Consider the following 15103-nt stretch of genomic DNA (forward strand, 5'->3'; position numbering starts at 1 on the left):
CCACATTCTCCGCAAGCCTTAAAACCAGTCTTCTTTGAAGACATCTCGATAGAAGACAAAGATACAGGGAAAATAACCACAGAGTAACAAAGTTACTACAAAGCAACTGTACGATCCCAGAAAACCGTTAGCGCCGACGACGCGGAAAAAAGGGAACTGATGTCATCACGCCGGCGTGGGCCTATTATGGTGTCGGTGACGTCAGCGGAGTCGCGCGCGATGCCGTGCCTCTGTGACGTCGTTCCACGTCGGCGCGAAGCTACAAAAAGAATTTCCGAATGCTGCTGACGCAGCAGGATATTCACAAGGTGAGGAATCCACTGGCAGATGTATCTATCAGAATTCAAACTACTCGGAAATGTGGTTGGAGCGGATACACCCTATGGCCTGGACACTCGAAGAAGAACTCAGAACTATTTAGGGTACTCGTGATATGGGAAAAATATTAAAAGGTCTCAGCCTGGAAAGAACTATTCAGACAGGAAGAGTTCACGTGATGGGGACGGGGAGGAGGGAAGAGAGGATTCAGGGTAGCTGGAAAGAAACAATGCCCGACTACTGTTGGTTGCTTATTTTATTATTTAACGTAAAGAAACCACCTAAATTGATGCCACTGATTAATAGCAAAATGTGTGTAAAAACTAAATATTTGGTGGGTAGACCCTAGGGGTATGCCCAGGGGAAGAAGGCTGGCCCCATCTTGGATTTAGGTACAGCAGGTTCTCCTAGCCTTGTTTCATGGCCAAAACAACACAAAGTGATGTAAAGTCGGAAGGGTTGCCTCATGGGAACTATTGCCTATTGGCTAGTGAGTCCTCCCGTCCCACAAAGGAGATGGCATAAAAGTGGCACCCCAGACCCACAGTCCTCATAATACTACTAACTGAAAAGAAGACAGAGAAAAGACTGTCCTGTTGCTCGCTGGAGTCAGCAAAGAGAGGCTGCACCAAAGACTGGACTGGACCTCCTGCACCCAAGAGACCCACAAAGAGGACAGTGCCTGCTGTGCCCACTTGTGGAAAAGAGCTACACTCCAAGTGACTCCAAGGACTAGTTACGCTTGAGGAACACCAAAATCTAGGGAACCGTGCACTCCATGAGAGTGCAGTTTTCCAGGAATCCTGACTGCGGCTGGATGCCTAAGTGCCCAGTGAGCGACCGAGTTCTGACGGTCCCAAGACATCTCTAAGTTTGTTGGACCTGTGGCCAAGGTCAAGGTGGACCTTGGTCCGCAAAAAGTAAATATTTACTTACCCACAAGCAACCACTTAGACTGATGTAACCGGGCAACCAGTGATGTCTGGACCTGCACCAGACTCCTCTGCTGCAATATGGCAGATAAAGTCCTGAGGCCGAAGATGATCCCTGGCATACCAGTGTGGCCCCAGGAACACTCACTGCATCGCTTCAGTAGCCTCAGCATTCTGCATCCCCAGGATCAGAATTACGTCTTGGCTGGACCATGGTAAAGGAGAAAAGAGCATGGAGGACTATAAAACTGCTGGATCTGAAAGTTAACTGTCTCCTTGGACCCTAGTGGTCCCTGTGACTGGCCCTCGACCTGTTGTGGCTCATCCAAGTGAAAAGAAGTAGCTGTTCTAGCCACATGGCTACTAACGGCTAAACCGCTTGCCACAATTTATTGCATTTTTAAAGGATGTACTTACCTTTGAAAATGTATATCTCTGGTTACCATCCATACATATTGTCGTTTTGATGTCTAATTTAAGATCAAAAGACACTGATTCTATAAATTGGTGTGAGATTCTTTTTGTGTTGTGTTTCTTACTTATTGACTGGTTCTGGTATTTTTAGATGCTGTACACTTGATCCTTTGAGTAAGCCTGACTGCTCTGGGACACAACCACCCAGGACTGAGCCAAGGGTTTTAATAAAGAAACCCAACTGGACCCGATAACGACATTATTACATGGTGAGGTCCCACAACTACAACACATAATTATCCACGTTCCTACACAACCATCTAGTAAAGACACAAATACTGACATTGGACAATCCCATGCAGTTAAGCAATGCCATGTACTCCCGGCAGTCCCTCCTCCACTCTACAACAATAGAAAAACAGCACAGATGTGTACAATGCAATTGGATAATAAAACATTGTATAGCAATACTTAAATGTGATAAAGCATCTGTCTGTGCCAATTTATCAGACACCACCAAGCCATGGCACACAGTTCATCGTAAACCTTTGGATTCTATCCATGAGGACCTCTGCCTCAGCATATTACTCTTTCTGCCTTTTTAGTAGTCAATATTATATAATAATTATTAAATGCTGGCAACCTCGTGTGCTCCCAATTGATAGTCTGTCTGTGGCAAGACCTATCACAAATTCACAAACAAATTACGATACACAGTTGTTTCTTGAAGACACTCAATTTTGTGACTAGCCACATCTTGTTGTCTGAATCCTCGAGTTTTGCGAAATTCTCACAGAATATGAAAAATATGTATTTATCTACACAACCCCCAAGACAGGCATCATTGTTCCCGTTTTCCAAATGCAGTAGTTGTACCTATGGGTCACATGTATTAACACATTTTCACATATGTAGTAAATCCTATGCAACGTTTTGAAGTGACATTCTAGGTCACTAATGATTTACAGTGGGTGCAAGACTATGTGCCAAAGGAATCTTTATATAATAATCTTCATGTCTCTATGAATGAGCAAAACTAATAAGGTAGCCAGGCTGACCAAGGGCAAAAGAAAGAACCATGACACAAGACCAATTTTTATGTAGCTAAAGTGCTCCCCATAGAGGTGATAAAGGCATCCATCATGCCTACAAACATGTTGTAGGGGCCCTCAAAGTACCTTGCACAAAAACTGCCCATCTCTGGAGGGGAACACTTTAAGTGGAGCGATTTAAATAAAAAAAATTAAAAAGCATACCCATGTGTGCCATTTCATCTGCGCTTCAAACTGTACACTACCTTTGTCTTGGAAGCAACTATCAAAATGGGTAGTGGTCTTTGCCCATCATGAATATTCTGTTCGCCCCGTGTAGCAGTTTCTACATTTTATATTATATTTTCTACCATTTTATAGTATTTCATATTGTGATTTTTACTGTTTACTCACAACTTTAAAGCTCTCCGGTATTCACTGGCCCTTGCCCGTAATATATAAATCTGCCAATAAATTAATAAGCTGAAAAAGGCTTGATTGATGTGCAAGAGACAAAATATGGAATCTGTGCTACCACATTTCAGGGATCACTTTTGTAATAAAGAGTATTACAGTCTCCCTCTACACTTCTGCATATTCTCTTTTAGTGCAGGATCAACTTTGTGTTAATTTGAGGGATTATCCCTTTTATCATAAATAATTCACAGCAGACCATGTAGTCACCCAGTGTAAAACATCTTCTTTCATATCTTAGTGCTTAGAAAACAGCCTCTCTTAACCAGTGGATTACAATATTGATTCATAAGGCATTCTTTAGTTGAATAGGCACTTGTTTGTACGCCCGATGATGGCAGACTGGAACACTCATTTAGAGGTAATGGGATAAAATCCATTAGCCGTATTTTGGTAGATCTAAGATACTTGTCCATACGCCTTCTGTTGGTGTGTCGGGACACCTGTACATTCTATTTCAATAGTTTGAAAAACATGCATGAAAACCTGATGTTGGTGGATCCAGACTCTGGTCCACAAACACTCACAGCGATTAATCAGAACTATTGTCCCTACAGGCTTATAGAGAGGGACACTCGTCAAAACACTCCCCGATGGTGCATAGTCACCATCATTGTGAATGAACTGTGGCACTAGCAGAGGTTCTATGCAGGGGTACTGAAATACCACGGCTTGTATATGCCTCATGTTGGCTAACTGGAACACTTGCCCAGATGCCCCATGCGGAGGCCCTTTCAGAAGAAGATATTAAGTGGTTTGGGATATGCAGCTATAACATCCCGAATGCTAGTTATGGACAGACAAATATATACTTCATGGGACACTAGAACATTTGCCCCATCTTTGTGCAGTGGAACACTTGTCCATACACCCAGTGAGGAGTGATTGGGAGACTTGTCTGGAAATGTGATCATGGTGGACTGCTAGCTGCTCTAATGTACCCCATACAGGTAAACCGGGACACACTGCTGTATTCTACATGTTGATGTACTGGAACCCTTGACACCGTACTTTGCTGGATTGAAACGCTCATTCATATGCACCACAATATAAGATAAGGACATAGCTTTGGGGTAGTTGTTGTTGGACAGAGACCCTTGTCTAGAACACAAAGAGAGGTCTGGGTCTCTCTTTCCCGTGGCCCATGTTGCTTGATTAGGGCACTCTTCCCTACAACCAATACATTTGGTTTAAACTATCTGACAGTATGCTGCTAGTTGAAAGAGGTTTACCAATCATTCATTCGTAAATGCCATTTTGGTGGGTTGAAAGACTATTATATTGTATGTTGGTGAATTGAGATACTTTCCTTATGCCAAATGTAGCTAGCTAATCGTGATAATACCCACATGCCGAATGTGAGTGAAATGACACCCTTACTCAGTGGACGGAGAAACTTGCCCGTATTCTTCACATTGTGAGATTGGAACTTCTATCATACAAACTATGCCATTTGTGACACTTCTCTGCATACCCAACAATATAAATATAGACCATTGCCTATGCAGCCCAAAGTAGAGGGCTGTGCGCTCAGCGGATCACTTTTCACCTGGCCATAGTATAACAAATTGCTATGTCGCCCTATCTTCATTATATTAACACCCTCACCTCTTGTTACCAATCAGCATGATCACCATGTTAGAGCTGGAATGTTGACGGGCATCCTCAAGCCATGATGTTAGGTGGTTGAAGGTCTCACGTCTAATAGAGCAAGAAAAGGAGAGAGAGAATGAGATGCAAACATAAGCATGCAAACTCTCACTTCAATTTGATCCCTTAGCTTGAGGGGTGACAGAATAGCCGAGTAGAAAAGTTGAAGGGTAAATTTACAACTGAACAGGATATCAGTTTCAAATTGTGCACTCACTAATTATTGCTAGTTGATGTATAATTTAAGCCAGATTCTTAGGTGGACATTTCCGAAAGGGGCCTGACATGCAAATTACATATGAATTTAACCAGTCCAGAGTGTGCAAAAAGTCTGCACAATTTTCCAAACCGCAGGTGAAAATTCATGTATCAGGCGCAATTTAAGCCCGACTTGCAAACCTTTTTTAGCCACAAATGTGAGTCTGTGACTGGATTCTGTGATCAGGGCCCAAGGAGTGATACAGAGGAGGGTGAAGGCACCATGAATTCTAGATTAAAATGGCTGATTATAGAAGAAATATTAACAACAACCTAAAAGAGACATTTACAAGGGAAAAAAAGAGGTAGTGTAGAAACAGAACAGGGGTGGAGGAAACAAGAAAAGAAAGTGTAAGAGGAGAGTGCGGTAAAGCAGAACTAAAGATTTACCTTGTGATGTCGTACACCAGCAGAGCTCCAGCTGCTCCCCGGTAATAGGATCGGGTGATTGAGCGGAAGGATTCTTGACCAGCCTATTTCATACCAGAGTGAACGATTGGAAATATAAAGAAATAAAAACAAACAAAAATCACTTATATACCTCCATATGGCCAGGAGAATAATGAATGTGTTGCTCAATTGCAGCATTTTAATAGCAGTAAACACCTAGCAGGAAGAGAGCTACATGGTCAGAAAAGTAGATGTGCTACCTCTGTAACGATTCGTGATAGCCCAGAGCCCTTGACCACATTCTGAACGTCTCTGGGAAAGAGAGGTAACATAATCTAGAACAAAAGAGCAGGCTGCGGGGACTAAAGACCTTGCTGGAAAGTGAAGAACAGTATTAGGAAGGAGCTAGAAGGGGACAGGAAAGTGTCAGAACAATGCTGGATTACCTCCAACCCCCAAACTCTTCTTTGTGATAAAAGGAACAGGTTATTTCTACCTTCTGATGTTTTTTTTCAGAAGGACATGTTCAATTTAAAAAAAAACTTTCCATACCTGTACATTAATATAAGTGGATTCAAGTGACATAGTTGGATGTATGACATTACAACGCATGCTTTTACCACGCATGCTTTGACATAGCAACTTTTACAACGCATGCATTTACAACGCATAGTGTTGAGGGGTGCTGGATAGTGAATAGTTTAATTTACTATTCCAACTCCAGTCCCCGTGGATAGTAGGGAAGGTGTTGGATAGTAAATTAAATCTATTCCCTATCCTAGAGCGCCCCCCAGCGTAATGCGTTGTAATGGTTTGCGTTGTAAAAGTTGAGATGTAAAAGCACTGCGTGGTAAAAGTTGCGTTGTAAAGGATGTTTCCCGACATAGTTGTGTGTTCTCATTGATCGCACGCATCCTAAATAGATGACATTTGAACTAAGGAAGACCTGCTTGCTCCTGCAGGAATTTGAACTAGTCTTACAAAATCTTTTTAACCATGGGTCGGTCATTTTACTATGTAGGTTCTCTCTGCTTCCTTCACTCACTTGCTTAGTCTTTACTCCTTCTGCCATTCATGTCTCTACTCCTTGGTGCAATTTCTACCTCCGCAACATTGTGTCATCTCTCTCTACCACACCTACGTTATTGCTCTCTCTCGCACTTCCTTTTGTTTTGTCATTCTCCATCTATAGCCTTATGTCTTCCACCTTTGCAAGGCCAGCCAGTTTTTTGCAATCTTTCATCATACTGAGGTACCATGGCTCAAACCATTTAGTTCCACCTCACCCCAGTACCTTCTTTACTCTAAGTCTCTTGCTCCCCCGATGATGTGATGTATTGCCTTTGATCCATCCCCTTTCTATGCTCCGTCACGTTCTAAGGGCTTCCCGACCCCACTTTGTGCAGCCTAACTTTCCTTATGTATACCTCAAACTTCCACCCTGTTTCACATCACCTGAGTTCTTGTAATGTCTTTCACCCCTCGGTGCAGGCTTGCCCTCTTTATTCCAGCCTGCTCCTAACTAATATTGTAATTGTATTTATATAGCGCATACTACACCAGACGAGGCGTCAATGCGCTTTTCGGAGAGCAGCACGCTACTCTGGAACCCAAAAAGATTAGTGGTGGATTAGTATACGGAAATAAGAGTATAGAATTAGTATAGGGAGGTACGAGATAAATTAAACGGAGGACATGCGAGTCTGTTAGTTGGATTGAATAGAGTAATGGAGGGATAGAGGAGGGAAGAAAACCAGATGTGTTAATTGGGAGATCATAGTAATAAGTTGAAGTCTGGGATGAGTAAGGGAGAGATGGAGGAGGGAAGAGCCTGCAGAAAAGGATTATGGAGAAAGAGAATCAGGGTAGAAAAATGAGGTTTAGGCTGAGTCAAAGGATACATAACACGAGGGAGAATTTGGTACGGTTGCTTGGGAGAGTATTGTAAACTGATGTTTGGAGTGAGCCAGGAGGTGTAAAGCAGGGCAGAGTTTAGAAGGGTTATTTTGGAGATCATTGTAGTAGAAAGGGTTTGGGATGAGAGAGAGAGTAAAGATAGAGGATAAATGGATAGAGGTGAACGGTGATGGTAGGATAGAGTAAAGCTTTCAAGAGAGTAATTCGTTTTTCTTGTACAATAGGACAAAATAAATATATAGATACATGATTACATAGGGAATATATGTGTAAGGAATATAATGTATTGAGATTTGTCTGATTTATTTTTGTGGAGTAGTGAGTAGATATTATTTTGTGGTTTTTGGTGAAATATTTGTATGTGCAGTACTGCTGGTGAGTACTATTTGAATAGTACAGGGGTGGTGATGTGTTTTGGAGAAGAGTATGTATGTGTAAGAGGGGATGGACAAAAGTTAATTACTGAAATAGATAGGAGTTTCTTCCTGTTTTGAATTCTTACTTGGTATCGATATTGCATTTATGTCCTTCCTTTCATCCTTTTGTAAAGCGCTCTGATATCCTTCGGGATCTTGTTCGCACTATATAAAATTTTATAAATAAATAAAATAGAGTGGCGTGTAAGGATTGTATGGTTGTGTGTAATTGGTAAAAAGAGGAAGCGGGTGTTGACGGATGGTGTGATCTTTTCCTGTGCCAACACCCTTTTTTACCTGCTACCTTGCCATATTTATACTGTGCCTCCTGTCCTCTTTCTACTTTCTTATTCCTCGTTCTGCAATACTATTCACTTAGTGGGTCATGTATAATAAGGGTATGGGTAGCCATCCTAGTGGCCTACATCTTCTACACAGGCTTGGATGTGGTACACTAAACCTATGGGTTGGCCACACCCCTTAGAGTCCATAAGACACTTTTGAACAGTGAGTAAAGGTATAGATTCATCAAAGGCAATGTATTTGTTATCATCAATGTAATATAGAGGTTATTTTATTTAGATGAGGCAAAGAACAAAATAGTTTTTTTTCCCTTTAATGATTTATTTTTATAACCCTTTATGTTTTTCAGGCTTTATTGACATCACATAGGAAGACCAGCTTGGAAACTCTTTTCGCAGTGGTCTCTTTCAACGAGACCCGGAAAAGTGGAGGAGCACATGCAGTCTTCACACTGGGTGAGCGGAGGATACCATAAAATGGCAAGTCTTCCAGTGCGTCAGTGGGCTTTGGCATAGTTGGGCACTCATCCGGTTCAGCAAGGGTGGTTGCGATCAGGTTGTGGGTGCAGAATAACAAGGTGGAGACAGTAGGACAGAGAGGCTAAGGAGAATGACATGGTGAGAGATGAGTGGGCCCAAAAGCATAGTCACATTTTCCCCTTCTCACCGTGTCCCAGATCTGTAGCTTGATGGCTTTCCCCTCAATGGTTATCATTCGGGCACCAAACTCGACCCCTGAAAAGGTAAAGAGAAAGTGAGTTCCTAAGATCCACCAATACTGGCCTGGTGCTGTAATGTGTATGAATCCTTACATGTGTAGTAGAGTAGAATGTTCCGTTCGAAACAGTGCTAGTCACATTTTAGTTAATTTTGTTGATGCACTACCAATGGCTGGATTTTATGAGGGCTTCCTGCAATGAATCTTCACCAAATATTAATGGGTCTTCTATGTGATACATCTATATTTGTTGCAATGAGCTTCATGGTCTGTGGATGCTCTGTAAAGGCTCTAGAAGACCTCCGCAAATGAATAATCACTTATCTAAAGGATACAGGAGCTTCATTCTATGGCTAAATTTGGAAGGACTGCCAGTGTATAGAGGATCACTTATCTGTGCAGTGATGTGCATTACCAGCCCACTGGTGCTTGTATGAGCACTTTGTTGTCAGGAACCAAACTTAAGTAGACAAGTAGGTCAGGTGAGACCACTGACCGATGTATGTGTTTAAAATAAATTTAGGTAGAACAAAACAGTTTTGTCACAACATGGCAATAAAATAATCCGCTATAACTGTAGGTCATAAACTGTGCAATATACATGTAACAGTACACGATAAAATGAAGGAAGGGTTGAACACATTACTGAAACTAGAAGTCACCAAGGAAACAGGAGCATTTGGCACTAGTTGGATGGTGGCTGCTTGCAAGGCGAGCATAAAGACATGCATGTGTTTTAAAACATATAAATAAAAGCAACTGAGAGGATTGTCATTGGTGCCCAACATCATTGACATTTTCAGTAATAAGGATCATATAGAGTAGTTTTCAACGTCTGAGCGGAAAACTGGTAATATCCAGAGTACCAATCAGAGTTGTCACCTTGTATTCATTTGAGCATACCAGTTCCCTTCTGAGTGTACCAGGTCCAATTATGCTTTTGGGGTTGACATGGTCATCAAACCGTGCTTCAGAGGGTCAAGCAAAGATTGTTTGACGGTACACGGGTGTAATATCCTTCCAGGAAGACAAATTGGTGTGTGGTAGGGATGACGAGAGCATTACTGCAGGGTAAAGGAGGTGCTTGAGGTGTTGGTGTAGAGTGGCTTGGCCATCGGTTAAGATAATAGCCAGATTGTGTGTATTGTAATGTAATTGGAGCATATTAATTCAGCAGGGGGCATCAAACCAGAAGGAAGCTTGTTGAAGGTAGTTGCTAAAGCTCGGATATTGAAAGACAGGCTGATCCACGGCCATTCTGAGGTTTTATTGATTATTGTGTTCAACGTATCCTGCAATTTCCAGACAAGATTGCATCTCAGGGTCGCTTTGATATTCTGGAGCAAGACATAGGGAACACACCTCTGGAAGGTAGTTTTATAGCTTCTGCTAAAGTAAACAAGGATTAGGAATTGAGGGGGTCAGAATTCTTTTTAACTATAGCTTTTGCCTTGCGAGTATTAAAGGCTGCATAAGAAAGGTTTTCAGAAGTGGGCGTGGTCTGCACTCCGAAGAAGATGATGGGGTTCGGCTGAGGTCCACTTGAGTGCGGAACTCTTTCTTTTATCTGCAGCCTTTTTTAGTTGTGTTTTGGGGCAGAGGCACTCTTTCATGAAGCCCTCGACGGTCAGAACGGCCTTTTGAGCTGCTTCGACTTCCTCTGCACACTTCTTTGACCCGGAGCCCTGGCGGCGAGTGTCTCTCCTCAGACGCGGGCGGCTGCCATTATATAATCCTGCCACTCACGGTCCATGGCTTTCTGCTGAGGAAATACCGACGTTTCCTCAATTAAATGCCTGGCAACATTTTCTTTCCTATTCCTGTATGCAGCACTATTCTCTAGATTTCATATTTGCGCTTTAATGGCATTTTATCTATCTAATTTATTATTTTTACTTCATAATTGCCATCTAAAAAAGCTTTTTTTTTCTTTTCTTCTCTGCTGTATTCACAAAGTATTTTTTTACATAGAATTTACCACTTTTATCACATGCTGGGTTTACGAGTTTTCTGTTTGAGCATTTTCTTCGCTATGGATACTGGACACCAGCTGATATATATTTTTCCTTCATATCTGCATACTTCTATGTGCTGTTCATACAGCTTATGGACAGGCTCAAACCGTCCCCAAAAATAACACATTGTCCTCTTCATCACGCTACAATGGCAAGTGATATTTTATCATCTGCTAAGCCCATGGTTCCCAAACTGTGCGCCGCGGCACCCCGGTGCGCCGCCATGAGGTGCCAGGGGCGCCGCGCGCAGGTTGTGGGAAAGTGAAGATTTGTGTGTCAGCTGTAAATCACGTTTCCCCTGCATATTTTGTGTTTGACTTTGACTGCTTGACTTTAACTTTAAGTCGGTCTGTGGAGCCAGCCTTTTCATAGAAAAATGCATGTTTGAAAAAATGAGCAAAAGGACACGGTAATGGCAACAAAAGCCTCATTTACAATTCATGGTCTTTTAAAGACCTGTTAAGTACCCGGGTGCGGCTGCAATTTAGATGCTCGCCAGCCCAGGAAGACGTGCCAGCCCGGGCTGACACTCACGACGGGGGTGGGGGGTGGGGGGAGGCTGAAGCACCGTGAGCGCCCGAGTCCCTTGGGTAACAATTCCTTAAAAAGGTTATTGTGGGAAAAAAGTGCCAGGTTCTTCCTCTGTGTCATTAAACAAAATCAGAACGCCTAAGTGAATTCGAAGGTTCTGGGGTCCCCTCTGGCTTCAATTTCCTTTTGTTTACAATTTTCAGTGGTAAACTGCATAATGGGTTCTTATTATTGAAGTGATCCTGCAGTTTAGGAATGAATCTTGCTTATTGAATGTTGACTGGCGCATCTAGTTCCCTCATTTGTGTGATTTACAGATTCATTGTTCTCCACATGAGTAAAATTATTAATCAAACGCCATGCTGATCTTCGGCCCAACCTCCGTTTTACACCAGTACCACCACCATTATTATTTTTACTGTAAATTTCACAGTAAAGATAATGCTGGTGGTACAGCTGTAAAATGGAGGTTGGAGCGAAGATCAGCATGGTATTTGAATATTAATTTTACTGTAAAAAGACGGGCTCCATGGAGCTCATTGTATCGTTGGACTGCATTTTATGAATGTTGGCAACAGCATGCCATGCCACATATATTGTATTTTAATTTTCCTGCTTTTTTGGACTGGGGAAACTCGTGCACACAAGCTGAAAAATTAAAATACTATATATGTGGCATGGCATGCCGTTGCCAACATTTATAAAATGCAGTCCAACGATGCAATGAGCTCCATGGAGCCCGCCTTTTTACTCATGCTTCACATGAGAACCAGACATTTTATAAGAGTACCAGACTACAGGCTGCTTTTTTTTTAGTCATGAGGGGGGTTAAATGATTTCCCCAGCTCAGTATATTTTTATTTTGTTACAAATATGATTATACTACCTTCATTGCATCCAAATTACTTTAGGAAGCCTACAGTAGGTACTCCAGAGGTCGTGCTTAAACATCCCGCCCACCGGTAAAAAATTGGTGGGGAGCCACGGCCAACTGCCAATTAGGTCAAGGGAGCCACGGGTCAAAAAAGTTTGGGAACCACTGTCAGCTAAGCCTTCATCATCTGGCACAAAACCCAAGTGGGTGAAAAATGACCCCCAATTCACCCATACTGTCATCACACAACCCTGTTCCCGATGTTATTCTTGATGAGGTGAGGAGATTAACACCAGTCATGTCTGCTACAGATGAGAAACTCCAACAAATTGAGGATAGATGGATCAATATGGAAGTGAAAATGTTTGACATGGCGCTCAGGCTGCATAGTGAGGAGCTTGAAAATCGAAATAGGCGTAATAACCTTTGTCTATTGCCTACCAGAAAATGTGGAAGGCCCGGACCTTCTTCTCTTCTTGAAGAAGTTCCTGCCTGAGGTTTTTGGACCTTCAACATGATTCTCCACTGAACATTCAACGTCTTGGTCATTTTCAACCTCATTCTACCAGACCCAGAGGAATAATAATGTTATTCTTGGAATTTACAGGTCTCATCTGTGTGCTGAAGGCAGCAAAAGTGTAATGTCATTTTATATGGTCTGCCCACACCATTTATCTCTCTCAAGATCTCTCTAATACCACCAATGCCAGAAGGAAATAATTTCTTGCTCTTCGTCCACTAATGAGACAATTACATATTGGTTATGGCATTTTACATCCATGTTTATGTAAAATTACTCATGAGGGCAGTATGCGCTCCTTTGACGATCCTGTCAAACTAAAATACTTTCTCCAAAGTATTTAGCCACATTCTGTGGATAATTTTTCACAGCGCTCCTAAATTATTCTAATTCTTGTTACTTTCATACTCTCTCTACTCCTTTCTATATGGCTGTTATCTCATTTATATCTTAGTTTCTTTTCCTCTGCCGTTCTTCTTGTTCTTGGTGCTGATAAGTCCCATGGATATGTTTTCTACTCTTCATCCAAGATCTGGGTCCCTTTCCTTCATCTATCTCTTTTTCTTACTATCACTCTTTCTTCCTATTCCCCTAGTTGTTCTTCGTTCTCTTTTTTGATACAATAAGATAAATGTTCTTATCTTTTTTATTTGTTCTGGTTTACATTGAGTTACATATTTTTTGAATAAATTGTGTTTTTCTGTTTTCAGCAGTGTCCATGCAGCATATCACCTGTATCCCTGTATCTCTCATCCCACTCCCTAATATGTGCAACGTTATCTCGTGCAATGTTCATGGTCTGGGACATCCTGTCAAAAAACAAAAGGTACTCCCTCACTGGTCCAGATTAAACACACATGTTTCTTTGTTGCAGGAAACTCATTGTGATGAGGTAGAATCTCTTAAATAAAAACAACAATGGGTAGGCCAAGTAATATATTCTCCTGCAATCAATTGTAAAGGTGATGTTGCTATTCTTTTTCATTAATCATTGCATGTACAAATTGTATCAACTCAATGGGATAATGATGGATGGAGGGAGGGTAATGGCTAAGATTATCATTCAGAACAGGGAAATCTTTTTATTTAATATTTATGGTCCTGTTAAACCGGATCCCGATTTCTGGAACAACGTCAAGATTTTATTAGCCTCCCTTGACAAACGTAACATTATTGTTGTAGGATATTTTAATCAGTGGTTAGACCCATTTACAGACAGACAATCTAAATGTAAATGTAATCCTGACAAATCTCACTAAGCATTTCAACCTGCCATTGCCACCCATCCCTTATTTGATGTTTGGAAAACTTGTAATCTTGACTTTTGAATTCACATTTTTCTCCAATGTACAAAATACTCGTTCCAGCATTTATTATATTCTGGCAAGTAAACCTCTACTTCCCTCCATCCAATCAGAGATTGGCTCTATTTTTACTTCTGACCATGCTCCGGTTTTTTCTTCATCTTATCTTTCTCTGAACAATCCTAAAACTGGTCGAAGGAAATAGAATAACTTTCTTCTATTCGATAATAACTTCTTATCGGAAGCTACTACCTTAATTAACAATTTTTTTAAATCAATTAACATTCGGACACATCGGTACCTTCTACTTGGGATGCCTTTAAGGCCTTGTTTCGTGTTTCACTATAGACTAGACAGCAATAAAGAAAAAAAATAACCATGCCAAATATACTACTTTACTACAACTTAAAGCATTGGAACATACATACTTTTCATCTATATCCTCTTCAGTATTACACGAGTAAATTAAAGTCAAATCTGCTCTTAACAAACTTGCTACTGTTGATGTCTGTAATACTCTCCTTAAAGTTAAATCTAAATATCACAGAGGTCAAAACAAAGTGGGCAAAATGCTGATCAATTAAAAAAAAAAAAAAGAAATCTGAAAGTAAACATATTGATCCCATTGCAAACGAGCATACCAACAAAATGGCATCCTTGGATACAGATATTTCTATCATTTTTCAAGAATATTACCAGTTACTGTACTCTGATGACACTTTCCCCTCAGAACAAAATATGCACACCTTTTTTAATAGCCTACCTAACCACCTCCCCTCCATCGTTACCTGACAAATTTGATCTATTGGAAGTTGAGATTACTCTCTAGGAAATAACAGATGCCGACAGATCCTTAAAAAAATCCAAGGCCCCTAGTCCTGATGGCCTTTCTGTTGAATTATTTACCTCTTTTTTCCCCTAAACTACTTGAACTTTTTGACTCCTTTCTTGCAGAATCTAGGGCCCCTGGTTCCTTTCTAGAAGCTCGGATTGTCCTTATTCCCAAACCTGATAAAGATCACTCCCTTTGTACAAAACT

The 15103-nt window shown here is 41.3% G+C and overlaps 1 protein-coding gene across 2 annotated transcripts in view; it reads right to left on the reverse strand.

Moving 5' to 3' along the window:
* LOC144755673 (ras-related protein Rab-2B) overlaps positions 1 to 15103 on the reverse strand; it is a 220700-nt gene that overhangs the window by 42279 nt on the left and 163318 nt on the right. For both annotated transcript variants that reach the window (XR_013594949.1, XM_078644842.1), the window contains exons 3-5: positions 8770 to 8837; positions 5468 to 5550; positions 4778 to 4870 (exon numbers count right to left, since the gene is read on the reverse strand). Coding sequence is in view for 1 of the 2 variants with exons in the window: in XM_078644842.1 (XP_078500968.1) it covers positions 4778 to 4870; positions 5468 to 5550; positions 8770 to 8837 (244 nt within the window). In the remaining variant the exon portion in view is untranslated. The remainder of the gene's footprint in view (positions 1 to 4777; positions 4871 to 5467; positions 5551 to 8769; positions 8838 to 15103) is intronic.

This window comes from Lissotriton helveticus, chromosome 5_1 (genome assembly GCF_964261635.1).
Source record: "Lissotriton helveticus chromosome 5_1, aLisHel1.1, whole genome shotgun sequence".
NCBI lineage: Eukaryota > Metazoa > Chordata > Amphibia > Caudata > Salamandridae > Lissotriton > Lissotriton helveticus.